The following is a 14,365-nucleotide window of genomic DNA, read 5'->3' on the forward strand; positions in this document are numbered from 1 at the left end:
CATTCAGTGATATTGTTACAACCGTTTTTCACAGACACTAGAAGATACACTCATGTTGATTTTCAGACATCCTACGCTGGAGAGTTGGTTTCTGGCTTTAGAACAACGTTCTCTTCCTCAGCACAGTTTAAACCCCGTCACTGTGAAGCTCCTGTCGGCTCACCTCAATTGTGGTGTTCTCCAGCTGTTGAAAACGGGTGCCCCGATGTTGCTGAGCATGGATCACAAACATGTGTTATCGAAGTATTTTGAAGCTATCACAAAAAGTGTCTTGAAAGAGCTACAGGCTGCAGGGAAAGACAGAAGCCAAGTCTCTCCCAAGAAGTCTCACCAGCTGGAGGCTCTGGAGGAGTTGCACATATACATGGCTGCAGCTCAGCTGAAGGAGATCACTTTAACCATGCTGCAACTTCCTGAGATGAGCTTGACTACTCAGAAATCTGAAAAATCCCCTAAAAAAGGGAAACAATTAAGCTTCTATGGACAGATTTTGGTGCAGCTCCTCACAGAGAGCTACCAAAGGCAGCCCCAACGAGGAGAACTACTGCTATCCACAGAGCACATTAAAGCTTTGGGGATATTGATGTCAGCATCAGCCAGCAAAGATTTGGAGAAGGTTTTCCTTCAGGCTCTCCAAAGCGAGCCAGTCCTGGCACACGCAGTCAGTGTAGAGGTGCATGTTCACTGCCTTAACCAGAGGTCAGAAACCTCCCTTGCCATTGTGGGCATGCTGATAAAACACTGTAGGACTCACCTGCTGCAGTTCGAGCTGTGGTGTCTGAGCAGTGCCACTGGAAAGTACCTCAGGAAAAACATGGAGAGCTTTCTTCCACTCATTAATGTGTATTTGCAATGCAGAGACCAGTATGATTTCACCCGACCTTCCGCAGGTAAAGGCACAACTGATCCCTGTTGGTGATTCGGGAGGCCACGTTCCCAGTGTAGGCTCTGCTGGCCTTAAAGTCTTGGATCCTCTGCACAACAAGCAGAGGTGATAACATTTATGTGTCTAACTTCTAATGATTCTCTTATAAGTACCTCTGCAGCATAAAAGGTAAAGGACTGCAATGAACCTTCTAACAGCCAACCTTGGCTGTTAGACTGAAGCAAAGTACTCTTACAGTTGCTGTTGCCCTGTTTTCTCTTTTGAAGCCCTTATTTAATACTTAGTGCATGTGAAAATCTGTCTTCATGCTTATCTTGGTTTAGTCTAGGAGGTAAAAACTTTTTCTTGGGCATAGATAGAACGCTGCGGAGTGGCATGCCACAGTCATATGGTTTTGCAGAATGTAAGCTTTCACTTTTACAAGTGTAAGAGTCCAAAACTTTCTTCTGAAATAAATCTCCAAATACAGCTTCCTACAGTAATGCCTTCCTAAGCTGGCAGTCCAAAACTTTCCAAACCGACAGCAGCATTAAATTGACAAGACTCTTAAATTTTCTATCAGCAAAATGAGTTAGGATTCAACTCGACAGAACAGGATCGCTTTGATTTCATTTCTCTTATTGCATAGAAATGTAAATAGCAACAGAAACAGGCTGACTGTAGCTGTTGGTGGAGAAGGCTAGCTCTATCTAGAAGTTCAAGTAGTGAAGAGACCTTGTCAACACACAGGAAAGTAGAGGATGGTTAAAGAACTAAGCCTTTCTCTAGCACCTAATGCACACCAGTGGTTTCGTGCTTGAACACTAGAAGGGGAAACTGCTGTCTGACTGACTTGATTTATAAGGTATCTGTTAGCTGTCTGTTGATGTGAGAGAAAATTTCCTTTGAGCCTACGGTCAGAGAACTGGTAAAGTTTCATCCTTCCTGAGACACAAGGACAAGGCTTCTTATCAGGAAGTTGTCCCTTTTTTGAAGGTCTGCATTGTTTGTCCATGTCTAATCATTTCAGCTGTGTAGCAAGCAGCTGTCTGGTACATATGCTAAATACTTCCTAATGGTGCTATGGAGCAATACAGAGTGCACTTCTCTGTAGCAGATTAGCAGCTATTGTAGTATAATTTCCTAGAAACTAAGTAATCTGGGCCTTAATTAGAAAAGTGGTTTGGGATTTTTGTAATTATAAGTCTATTGTTGCTTAACACACTTAGATGGTGGAACCTGTGCCCCCTGCTCTCTCCCAACAGTTGTCTCAGCTGTTACACCTGTCTTGAGGAAAGCTCTGTGGAAGGAGCTCTGTGGTGTATTTCAAGATGCAGAAGCGTCGCATGAGACCACTATGAAACTGCAAGTTCTTTCAAAGTTGTTGCCATCTTCAGAAAGCAAAGGGCTGCAAAACCTTATTGACCAGCTTCCTGCTGCTCTTGAGAAAGCAGAAAATAACGAGAGGTAGGCAAATCCAGTTGCCCTGTTTCAGGACTTGGTTTGTCCTATAAAGCATTGTGACAGATATGCATGAATGCAAATATTGTGAACAATAATAGCATCCTCTCCTCAGAGAATCTGTCATTTTACGCTTTGGCAGCAAGACATCTTTAATGTATACAAAAAGCATGTTACAACTTTAAAAAATAAATAAATATCTTTCTGCAGTTGGACAGTGGCAGATGCCATATCTAGAGTGCTTGAAAACTCTGAAGAGCTGCATTCCTGGAGGAGACGCCTGTTATCAGCCTGCATGAAGGGGTTAATTGTCATGTACAACAGCAGTAAAGATGAAAGCAGGCAAGAAGTGGAGAGGTCCATGCTGCTGAGGCTAGAAGAATTATTGGTGAGACTTCTTTTTATCTGCATTGCCAGAATGTAACTGTGTGCATATGTGTTACTGTGCTCTTGTATCTTGGGTAAATATAGATTGGACTTTATTTTCTGTTTTATAGATTATGGCTTCTATGGGCTTTTCATAGCTTTTGCAGAGTTAACGTAGCCCTGCTAATCCTTTATAAGAAGCAGTTTTGAGTTGTTCTTGATGATGGCTTTCTGCTAAGTCACCTTTGAAAATCAGAGTTTGAGGTGTTCAGGAGTTAAAAATCAAAGGTTGCCAATGGAAGTTTTTATTTAAAAAAAGTGATAGAGACACTTCAACAAGACTCACTTCAACAAGACTACCAAGCCTATGGCAGAAATCCAGTTGATCATCGATAGAAATCCAGACTTTGATCATAAAGAACACTACTTCATCATTCCCTCTGTACTACTGGGTTTTTTGTGGTTCAGTAAGGTAGGCAGATCCATATAAGACATAAAAATGAAGGTCTGTGCAGGCAGCGAATGCCCTTGACCTCTTGCTGGCTTCTGGTGAGACTCCCTTTTAGGACATGACTGATTGTGCAGGACGAGAGTCGTGCAGGACCTGAGGGGCCACCTCCATAGCGTTCATCCTAATGGTGTTTGCAGGCATGACGAGATTAGCACCTACCATTACTGGCACTGCTGGCATGTGCAGCTGTCAGTCTTCTTAAAACTAATTGTTGTTTATTGTGGTTTATAGCATTTCAGGGAAGATCAGTTTTTGTAAAGAACACATACACCCGGCCACCCGTTTGCCGCATGCAAAGGTTGGTTAGCTTAAGCACGTTGTAGGTACACAAAAGCCTAGTACCCGAGTCTCTTGCTTTGACTTGCTGACTTTTTATTCCTTTCACACTTCGAGTGTGAAGAGTTTCAAGACTCTGGGTTTTTTGGTACCTACGGACCGGCTTGCTTTTTGATTGCATACAGCCCATATGCTCCCTTGCTGCCAGGACCAACAAAACAAGACCTGCAGTTTCATTTGAATCAGGAGGTAGGACTGTTGTATCCAAGAGCTTTCTTCCCTGTTATCCTTCGATCATCCCACCTGAGTGTTTGGCTTGCATGTTGTTAGTGTGTCTGTTGAACAAAAATTGCTGGTCTTGATGATCTGTAGAAGCTCTGTGTGCTAAATGTAAACATCTGTTTTTACTTACTACATGCACAGTGCTTTGTTGAAGAAGTGGACCCAGATGACTGGTACAGCCTTGTGAAGACGGGACTCAAGTAAGTAATTTTGAGATGCACCAAAGATGCTGTTCGGAGGTACTGTTCTGTTCGCTTGGCCTTGTCCTGCATTGTACTGGAAACACCCTGTCTCTCTTGAATTCAGTCAGATTTGACGATGCTCCTTGTTTCTCAGGATGCACTTTGTGTCACATCCACTGGCTTCATTGGAGCCTGAACCTGCACAACTGCAGGCAGATTTGGATTTTGTGCTCCAGTTAGCGTAACTAACATAGCTGACTGGATAGCTGGACTAGCTTCTTTTCAACTGGCCTGAAGAAGCTTTATGCTCATATAACTTCTTTTCTTTTTATTTAAGTTATTTCTTAAATACAATTCATATGAAAACAGAATCAGATCTTTCACTTTTAAATGTAAACCATTTAAATAAAAGAAATAAAAAATAGTTTAGGATAATCTTAGCTTCTGTGGAGGTAGAAGTGTTAATCTGAAGGGTTGCTGTCTGAAGGGTTAGTAGGCAAAATTCTAATCCTTTATTAAGATCAGTGCAGCTACAAGTGTGACACTGTTTTTATTCTCCTTTATTTTTTATAATTAGATACCAGTATAGCTTAAAAACAATTAAATCAAAACAGCTCAGGGAAAGAGGTGCATGTGTGTTCATTGTTTTTAATTTGTTTTGGTTTACTAAGTTTGCTTTCTTTGCAAAGTTCTCGTTTCTTAAACAGATTTTTTTCCAAGCAAGTTTCCTTGGGTTTCGTTGGGATCTGACTTTTCTGTGATCCTTGCTTCTAAAGGTACCGCTACAGAGATGAAGCATTTTTGAAAGTCCTGAACATTGCTATTCAGTTATTATACAAGAAAGAATCCTCACTTAGTCAGAGCTTAGTCAAGCTCTCCAAACTTCACATGATGGTCACGCAGCATTCGCTATTTTTGTCAGCCATACTGAGGTCAAGAGAAGAAGATGGCACAAACATCCAGACAAGAGGTATTTTTTTATCTTCTTCTTCCCTTTAACTATATTTAGTAATCTTGTCTTTCTTGCATTATATTGTATCCATCCAGTGACCTATCCACCTACATATACTTGCAGAGCTATTAAACAATTCCAGAATATTAGCATTTAGTTTTAAATTCTACCTCTGCTTGGATCCAAATGTTGCATTCATTTTATCGCTGCTGGTTTTAAACACTTATGTTTCTAAAACTACTGAAAAGGTGTGTTTGGGGTTGGTTGGTTGGTTGTTCATTTGTTTTTTAACCCTGTTGAAATCTTGAATTGATTCTTTTGGTTTCTGTGCGGCTGTTAGTGTAAGATCACTGAACTGCATATAGGTTCTGTTAGAAACGTGTGTGATGTTTAAACCTATTTTAAAATAGATTGATACAGAAGATTTTAAGTTGATTTTGCAAGTTGTATCAAAAATGTTAATTTAATCAATGTGTATTTGGTATTGCAACCTTTCATGAGGAATATCCTTCCATGAGTAACATAAATTGGGTGCTTGTTCATGTGTAGGATTGGCTTTGTTTCTTCGTCTCTGCCAACTGAAATACTACTTGACCTTGAACCAATCATTTAATCTACATACACATCAGCTTTTTCCCACTGTACAGGGCTTTGAGATTCAGTGGTTGAAGGAGCTGTATAAGAAAAGGGGAGGAAATTCTCAGGGCAGCATGTTAATAACAAATTTTATGTATATTGGTGAGCAACATGTGAACAAACTTTAAAGTTTTAAATCACCTGAAAAGAGCAAAAAGCTCTTGTGAAATCACAAATTTAGTGAAATTAAAAATAAGTAATAGATTTTGCTGCTTACTGTATATGTTTTACCTTTTGAATGTATTTCTGTAGAGCAGCAAGATGGATTCTTTGAGGCTAACTTCAGTAATTCAGAAGCTTGGTGTCAAGAGTGCATTCATTCAGGCTGTTGTCTTTACGATCTGTTTTGTTTTGACATAGATTTTATATTCCTGTAGATACCAGGGGAAAAAGCCTGTGCCTTTTCAGATACTGGGAGTAAAGAAATATGGATTCAGGTCTTGAATCTGGCACAGATACCCTATTTGCCTTTGAGTAACCTGATCACTTATTGATCTGTTTCTCAGCTAGTTACAAAATAAAGGTGGATAATTTTTGTACAGCCTAGGACAGAGTTCCTGTAGCTTGCTGACTAATTGGATTCTGCAGTGATGACCCCTGTTTAAATGCACAGTGTAGAAGCATTTTGATAAGTTACTGCAGCTGGGGTGTGAACGTACAAGTTCTTGCTGTAACTTCTTGAGTAGCTTGGGGAGGTTGCTGGGATGTCTGCCTTTACTCTGTGCAACTCCTGAGCTGATTTAAGATGCCTTCCTGGGAGAGGAGGGAGCTACGGTATGGTAGGATAGGGTATAGCACTTCTTTTTAACCAGAGGGCAAGTGTATACACATGGAAAGCTTCTGCAGTGTAGTATGCCACATTGTGGACCTCACCTCACAATAACATTTGTGTGTCCAGCTTGGAAATACTGTTTTAACTTCTTCAAAAAAAGTTGTTCCACTTGAATTAAATGCATCGTAATCATCCTTTAATGTAGTCAGGGAAATGGTTTTTGGTATTTATAGAGATAGATCTTGATCTAAAATGTACAGTACTGTGTGTGCATCTATTCAGAGAGGGTATACGTGGGGGGGATATTTATATACGCACTATCTAAGTGAGAGAGCAACACAAAGCTAAAGCTGTGTTTATTTCAGAGGCGTTGGTGGATATACTGCTGACAGTTGTGAAACTCAGCCCTTCTCTCTGTGAGAGCAGTCACCTTGCTGTGTTGCTGGGTGCCTACGGGGCTACACTGGGTGCTGTAGGTAAGCGTGTTAGCCTGGGAAAGGTACTCCCTACTAGATCTGGTTTTCATCTTCATTAGGTGACTGACTTTGGGTTTCATCTTGTTTTTTAGATCAGAAGATACTGCTACTGCTTCAGTTATATGAGAAGAATAATCAAAGTCTTATAAATTCCAGGTAAGCTGACCACCTTCCTTTGTTTGACTAACTACATGCAAATGAGTCGTCTCACAATTGGCATTTTTCCAGGGTCGTTATTTTTAACTGAGATAAACAGTGAGCAAGGTCAAACCTAGAGGTGAATGTTGCTTTTGGAAACATTTTTCCTATGTATTTCCTATTCTTAATGTAATTCTCGTGTGTTGCCCAAACTTTTGGGTGTCTGTGGACTGGGTGAGGGACTGTCTCATTTCAGTAGTCCCTCACTCTCCATAGTAAGAACCCACTATAGGGATTTCATCACAGATGAAGGCCAAAGCACAAGTTGCTAGTGCAGGACTCCTTCCCTTTCCCTGTTCCCTTGAGATACAGGATTTGCCACTCAGTGCAGCCCTTCCCCTTTTCAATGATCTTGCCCCTGTATGCATGATATTTGGCTCTGGTGCTTTGCTGGAGGGCAGAGGAATATGCCAGTGGAGGAGTGATGTATAACCTCTTGCATTAACACATGTATTGTTAGTTTTGGGGTACTAACATGGTATCAATGCCTTCCTTGTCTTTCACCGGTCTGGACTGTAGCTCTCCTTATAGCACAACCTTGCAATACATCTACATGCGTCATAGGAGTGAACCATGCATTGTATAAAATAATCAGTTTCTTTTCAGGCCATGTGCCCAAGCGGTCCACAGGAAAGTCTGTTGCTAACAGTTCTTACATACACTGATGGTTTTGGTCTGCCTTGCTCAAATGCACTTTTCTGTCTTTGAGGTATGGGCATAAACATTAACAGCAATGCAAGAGTACTGGCTCAGGCAGTTGGAGCAGGACTGGACTCTGAATTAAGAACCTCCCTTAGCTTTGTCTGAGAATATAGATAATCCTTGCAGCATGTGAAGGGGGACAGGAAACGAAGGTTCTTGTTAGCAGGGAATTGAAGTGGCTTCTGGAAGCCAGGGCTCTGGCACTAGCCACATCCTGCATAAATCTTTACTGAAAGTGTTTGGAAATGGGAGGATGTTATGTGAGGAGGAGACTGATTTCAGAGGTAGTTAGGTCCCAAAACTTTTGTAGCCTTTTTAAAGGAGAAACAATTTCATACTGTACCCTGAAGTGAATTGGTAGCCAGACACTTGGTTAGACTTGATCCCAGCACTGAAAAGTTTGAGTGAATATAGAGAACATTCAGGAAAAGTGCTGTACATGCAACCCAGCAGAGCCCAACTTGTGTTACAAATGGGAGCCTTCAGGTTCTGGGTGATAAGAAGCCTAACACCATCCCTCCAGCTGCCTCACTGACAGTGAGGCGTGCTGCTGGCAGTACCCACATAATAAATGACAATGCCAATAGCACTTTAAGCACAATGGCAAAGTAAGTGGGGTCTAAGGAGCAACTTGGAGGGGGAGAGTAAGGATTTATGTTTTACTTAACCACTGTGATGCTGGTTTGAAATATTGATTGCATTTAAGACAACCTTGTCTGACCAGGTCTTGATCACTGTCTCTTCATGCAGCTGCTGTCATACTTACCTGCATTTATGGCTTAAATAAAAAAGTGTTTTTTCTGAGAAGGTAAGTTCTGACTTGGATTAACAGGGTAGGAAATAGTTAATGAGACACCCTCAGACTGAATTTGAAAAGCTTTTGGATGGATGAAAAAGGTGTTGCCTGGGAAACGAGTTCTAGTTTCAAGTTCCCACAGGATGATAAGTACAAGTGAAGGGAAAATTTAAATACTAATTTATATCCTCTGTAATTGCTTTTTGCTCACTGCTAGCAGTCTGTTGACTAATGCCTTTACTTTTAACAATGTTTAAGAATCCTGCTATGGGGTCCAGCCGCTGTGGAGCATCACAAGACTTGCAAGAGTCTGGGGAAGTCACTATGGCAGCAGCCAAGCATGGAGGAGATTCTGTGTCTGCTAGATCGAGAAAAGATGATGAAGACAATTCTGTCTTTCCCTCAGCATCGCCGTCTTCTGTCATCACAGGTGCTTTGGTTCAGACCGCTGAATTATCCTTCTTTTGATGTAGAAAAAGAGCCTTTCACTTTAGTAATTTCTTTCTTGCATTCATGTAATACATTGCAATTTGTTTACATCAGGAGAGTAATTTAAATTCATAGGAGGACTGGCATTAATTATTTAGGAGCACTTTTCTAATGAATTGCAATATATGGACCACATCTTGTTGGCAGGTGTGATTGTGCAGCATTGCAAAGATTGCCGTGTATAACTGAGACGAGAATTTTACTTTTAAACAGTTGTGAAATTTGACTGTCCAAGGATCCACTGACAATGGGCTCTTCAGTCTTTCATACAGTTTGCTAACATGCTTCTATACCTGTTTGCACTAGTCAGGGGAAATAGTTTTGTAACCCTGATAGTGAAGGCCAGGTTTAAACACAAGCATGTCTCACCCTGTGTTGCATAATATTTTGCAAGGATTAGTATCGGCTGCTTTATAATGGGATGAGGTGGTTGGGGAAGTGTGAAACCAAGCTGGAAATTGGCGTTGTTCCTTACAAATACTGGTTTGGATTTGGTTTCAGGAGGTACAAGAGTCACTATATAGAGATGAAAGTGTCAAGAGTCTTGATGACTTCTACGATCCTTGTTTTCTGCTTCAGCTCTTTAGTGAACTGACCAGACCAGGTAAAGTGAATGTTTCTCTTTGATATACAGTGTCATTTTACTCTGCTGCGGGAGCTGCATGGCTCCATCTGTAGCTGTTATTCTCCATCTAAGAGCTAAGACTACAAAGAAATTTGTACCTGGCTTTGGAGAGAAGAAACACATCATTTAACCACCTACTGCATTTCATTGTAATTTTCAGAATGACTTAAAAAGTAACAAGGTATAATTGGCAGTAAAGTTTTTTGGGTTTTTTTAAAACAGTTTTCCAAATAATGCAATATATCTAGTGAGATATGGCTACTCAGAACTAGAGCAGCGTAGCAGCAGACGGGCATTCCTGCCAAGCTGCTTTTGTCCAGATGACTAAGTGCTCACTCATAGCTCTTTTAAATGTAGTGGGTTAACCCTATGTAGAGGGACTGATCCGCTTAAGGTGAGGAGAGATTTTTAAACTGGAACTGGAAACAGCTTGGAAGAGACAAAAAGTAGACAAATATTTATGTTCTCTGATCTATCGAACAGCATTCTGTATATCACAAAAACCAGCACAATGTAATTATAAAATAGCATAAGAGGGATCAGTAGAGAATATTCCCCACTGGAAGGTTGTATTTTTTTTTTCTGGTGAATGTGTAGAGCTGTATTCTGCATCAGCTATGGTGTCACAGCAACGCGATGAGGAAAACGGGCATGGGAGGAATGGTACCTTCTGCTGCTACACGCAGTGCCCCACCTGCAGCTGATAGGAGTGCTCTGATCTGGGGCTGCTTTGTGGCTGAGTTTTTGGGAGCAGTAATCGGCTCCTTTCAGCTGTGCTCTCAGTGGGAGCTGGGCAGAGGTAGGGCAGGTTGGAGAATGTGCCCTGCAATGTTGGAGGAGTTCTCTGGGCGTAAACCAGAAGCCACCATTGCTGGGGAAGGGTGAAGTTGTTTCCTGATCAGAGTGAATCTCTACAGGGGTATTGAGTTCTGTGAGGGACACCATGACTCAATTGACTGGCGATCTGGCCTGTTATAGGCTGTGGTTATAGTACAGGGAAAGTTCAGCCAGCTCATTTTCCATCAGACAGAGATGCATGGGGCCCTTGTATGTCATGAATAGCCCTGTGCTCAGAATTGTTGGAAAGTTTGATGAGATCTACATGGTGCTTGAAAGCTAGTTGCTTAGCCTCACTTTTCTTGTTTGACATGACCCTGCTTCGCATATGCATATCCCTGCTGTACTTCACAGGCACACTGTCTATTTAGAGAGCCCTTAAAGATCAAAGTGAGACAAGTATAAGGAATTTCTTAACCATCTCCCTCCCTGTGTTGATTATGGTTAACCACTGTGTAGTTACAGCTGGATTTGGCTTTCCACAACAATAATATCAGAAGCAATTGGCAGGCTGATAACTGTCTTTCAGTGAAATCATACTTACAGCCCTTCTTTGTTCACGTATACCCTTATAGAACAGTACCTGTTTTCTGTGTTCTTAGTCTATACTTAGCTACAGTTGTAAACCGCTTTGTATAATTTTGACAGCTGTAAAAAGAACTGTCTTTTAGTCTACTGAGGGGAAAAAAGGTACCAGAACTATTTGGCATTTTGCAGTAGGAGGGATCTTAGACAATCCAGTTAATGCTGGATCTTTGAGCTTGTTATTGATGAAGAGTATGGACAGCCAGTGTCTTTGAACCTGGATGTAATAGTTGGAAAAAGCGCTGCTGTCATGTACCTGTCATTATCACCCACCATCTGGAGGCTACCACCTTAACTGGTGGGAGGGATTTGGTGGCTGTTGGTCAGCCGCAGTAGCGCTACAGTCAGCCGGCGAGGATGACTGCTTGTGTGGGAAGCAGTGGGGTTGAGGGAGCTCTTGCACATCGTGTTCTTGCAGAGCTGTGGAGGCAGTGGCTATCCTGACATAGGCTGACTCTAAAACTGGAGAGGGGAAAAATAGTTCTCTTAGCTGCTCCACGCTGAGTGAGAGTCTGTGTCCTAAGAGGGGCATTTTTAAAGGGCCCAAGTGATTTATGAGTTCAGGTCCCATGGTGCTCCTAAACCATGTCAGCTGCTCTTGGAATTCCCAGTTCCTCTTTATTTATTTGCTCTTTGTACTGGCTGCCCAGTGCCCTGTGCACAGATGTTATATAACTGCTGAATTTATAAACATAGGCTTATTGCACAGTGTTTAATGCTCACTGAGTAAAAAGTAAGTCTGGAGTTGGGCAGATAGCAAGTTCTGTCTAACTTTAGCTCTGATAATCATCTTGTGGAAAGCTTTTCCATCATGGTTCTCAAGGTACTTTAAACAAACTGTATGTCAGACATAGAATTACCTTTTTTTTTTTAATAATAGCTTGTTATTTTATGTTAGTCGTTGAACACACTCTCCAAGGTCAGCTGGATGGAAAATATTTCCACTGCATGTTTTCAGTGAAAGAAAGTTTTCCAAATAAATCTTTCTGTGACCAGCATGAACTTTACTGCTGAAGTGAGGACCTTGGGTTTCACTATGTGGTACCACCCCATAAAATTATCCACTTTGTCTGTCTAGTTGGTGTACATTAGTAGTTCTCAAGAAATGCAGTCTGAAGGGGAGCCATGTGGTGGCTTGCTGTGAAAGGGCACACAACACATATTTGATCCTGTACTGAAGAGAGGTTGTTGTATAGGACAGGGCTATGTGCGAGATGTGCGTAAGTGATGGAGAATCCTCTGCAGGCAGATGAGTTTTAGATCATCTTTGCATGTTCACTTGTGATTCAACAGAAAGCATCCGTTTCCAAGTGCTTACGTCGCACCCTTGCATCTTGCGTGAGGAGTGGGAAGTGCAGAGTTGCTTTGCCACAGGCGGAAGGTAGCAGAAAGCATAGATTAGGTGTCTGTCTCTCTGGGCTCTGTTTCTCTTTCTTCTGCCTTGTTGTTGCTACTCCTCTCACCATTTTTACTTTGTCAGTCAGGTGGTGGCCTTGCCCAGTGCCTGGAAGCAGGGGGGGGTAGAGCTGTATCTGTACAACCTCTGGTGATGTGAGAGGCATCCCATGCTAACAAACGAGGGATCTTTCACTGACTAGGAGAATGACTGAGGTGGTTTGCATTACGCCAGTTAAACTTGATGTGCTTTGATGAGGAGTGGTGCAGGGAAGTGTACAGTAATTGCTAGTATTGAAATAACTTGTAAAACCACTCACTGAAAAGATCTGTTGTTGCAATTCAGTGATGCCTTTGCATTGGTCACGTAGCAGTGGGCTGGTTGGGAGGCAGTGCTGGGAGGTGGAGACCCTGCCGTTGCCTGGCCTATAACTAGCAGAGCTGGGTATGAAACTGCCAGGCATGAAAGTGAAGTAGGAGTTCTGGCAGTTGAGGAAAAGATGAGAGAAACAGCCCAGCTGCTGGTGCAGGGACATAAATAATCTGTGATTTTTACATAAGTATATATAAAATATATATATATTTTAGTTGTGCGTGGTTGTGGTGGGGGAGGAAATCGGTGGACGAAATATAGGTACTTGTCAGTAAGACTACAGCCTCTTCTTAAATAGGAATATCTGTTTCTCAGAAATTTCCTCTTGACCTTCAGTGTGAATTACAAGAAGATATGTGAATGTCATTGCTAAACTCAGAACTGCAATACATTTGCGCTTTAGCTGGTAAAATACAACTGAGGTGCCATTGTATTCCTTACTGATGAATGGAATAGAAATAGCACAGGAGATACTCTGGAGGTTTTACATCAAGTCATTTCTAGCCATCAGTGGGTAGAAATGGCACAAACTCTTCAAAACACACAGCCCTTAAATGAGAAACTCTAAATCCTGATGGCAAAATGCTATGGCATATAAATGTTAGATTCAAGGGTGTGTCTTCTGTTTGGCTGGTTACTGTTCATTGCTGGATTTTTTGTCGCAGAAGGGCATAGGGGTACAGTTTAGTAGTTTGCTTGGAACATGCCTTACCAGCAGAATCACTCATGCCTGCACGGTAACAACTGGTGTGTCTAATGGCTTATTTATGTATTATTCTCCTGTCTGTTCTATTACAAAAGCTCTTTAGTGCAGATGGGCTTTTCATTGGCTATGCTGATCTTTCTTTCAGGCACAGACTTGTCAAGTGCCCAGAAAATGTTTTGAGGAGCAGAATTTTGCCTCTTGTTCTTCTTTGTACTTAACTTCCCTGAAACAGTGAGATATGTGATGTCTTTACAGAATTTACTCCTAACTTTGCATGGTCTAGCAGGCAGAATTGTCTCTGTCTCACGTAAATGAGACTAACCACATTAATTTCAGCTCAGGTAAAGAATTCCTGTTCAGAGTGATTTGTAGAATGCGTTTGTTAGCTGAAGGAGCCTTCGGCATGCAGTGAAGTAATAGTTTGTAGGGGTAGATCTGGAAACTGGGGTTTATGAATAGAAGTTTTGTTAAGGATTATAGTGCTGTTATATACTCTATGACATGTCGCTATAATGCACTGGGTGTTTTTCTTTCATTTTTTTCCCTCTTCCCACACAGAGTGTGTTGTGGCATGTCACAAGTTTGTCGAAGTCAATGCCCTGGGTCTAACAGTAGCTGCTCTTAGCAGCTATGATTCCAACATGAGAGCAGCTGCGTATTTTGTCCTGGCTTCCTTTCGTTCTCATCTGGAAGGAGCTCGCTTTCGAGAAAAGAGTCAGGTAAGACTCAGCTCAATTGATAGTTTGCCAGGTTAGACATTTTAGGTCATGGACACTTATGGGAGAGTTGCTGCTTTACTCATCCATCTACATGCACATGGTGAAAGAGCTACAAGAAGCTTTTTATCCTCTATTCCATTGTTTCTCCTCTATCGCTTTGT

The 14,365-nt window shown here is 41.6% G+C and overlaps 1 protein-coding gene across 1 annotated transcript in view; it reads left to right on the top strand.

Annotated features, from left to right (window-relative positions):
* URB1 (URB1 ribosome biogenesis homolog) overlaps positions 1-14,365 on the top strand; it is a 56,708-nt gene that overhangs the window by 32,123 nt on the left and 10,220 nt on the right. The window contains 10 exon segments of the mRNA XM_050896027.1: positions 35-890; positions 2,131-2,332; positions 2,537-2,714; positions 3,903-3,961; positions 4,720-4,913; positions 6,669-6,779; positions 6,872-6,935; positions 8,734-8,905; positions 9,466-9,568; positions 14,044-14,204. Of these exon segments, the coding sequence (XP_050751984.1) occupies positions 35-890; positions 2,131-2,332; positions 2,537-2,714; positions 3,903-3,961; positions 4,720-4,913; positions 6,669-6,779; positions 6,872-6,935; positions 8,734-8,905; positions 9,466-9,568; positions 14,044-14,204 (2,100 nt within the window).

The sequence above is a fragment of the Gymnogyps californianus genome, chromosome 1 (genome assembly GCF_018139145.2).
Source record: "Gymnogyps californianus isolate 813 chromosome 1, ASM1813914v2, whole genome shotgun sequence".
Lineage (NCBI taxonomy): Eukaryota > Metazoa > Chordata > Aves > Accipitriformes > Cathartidae > Gymnogyps > Gymnogyps californianus.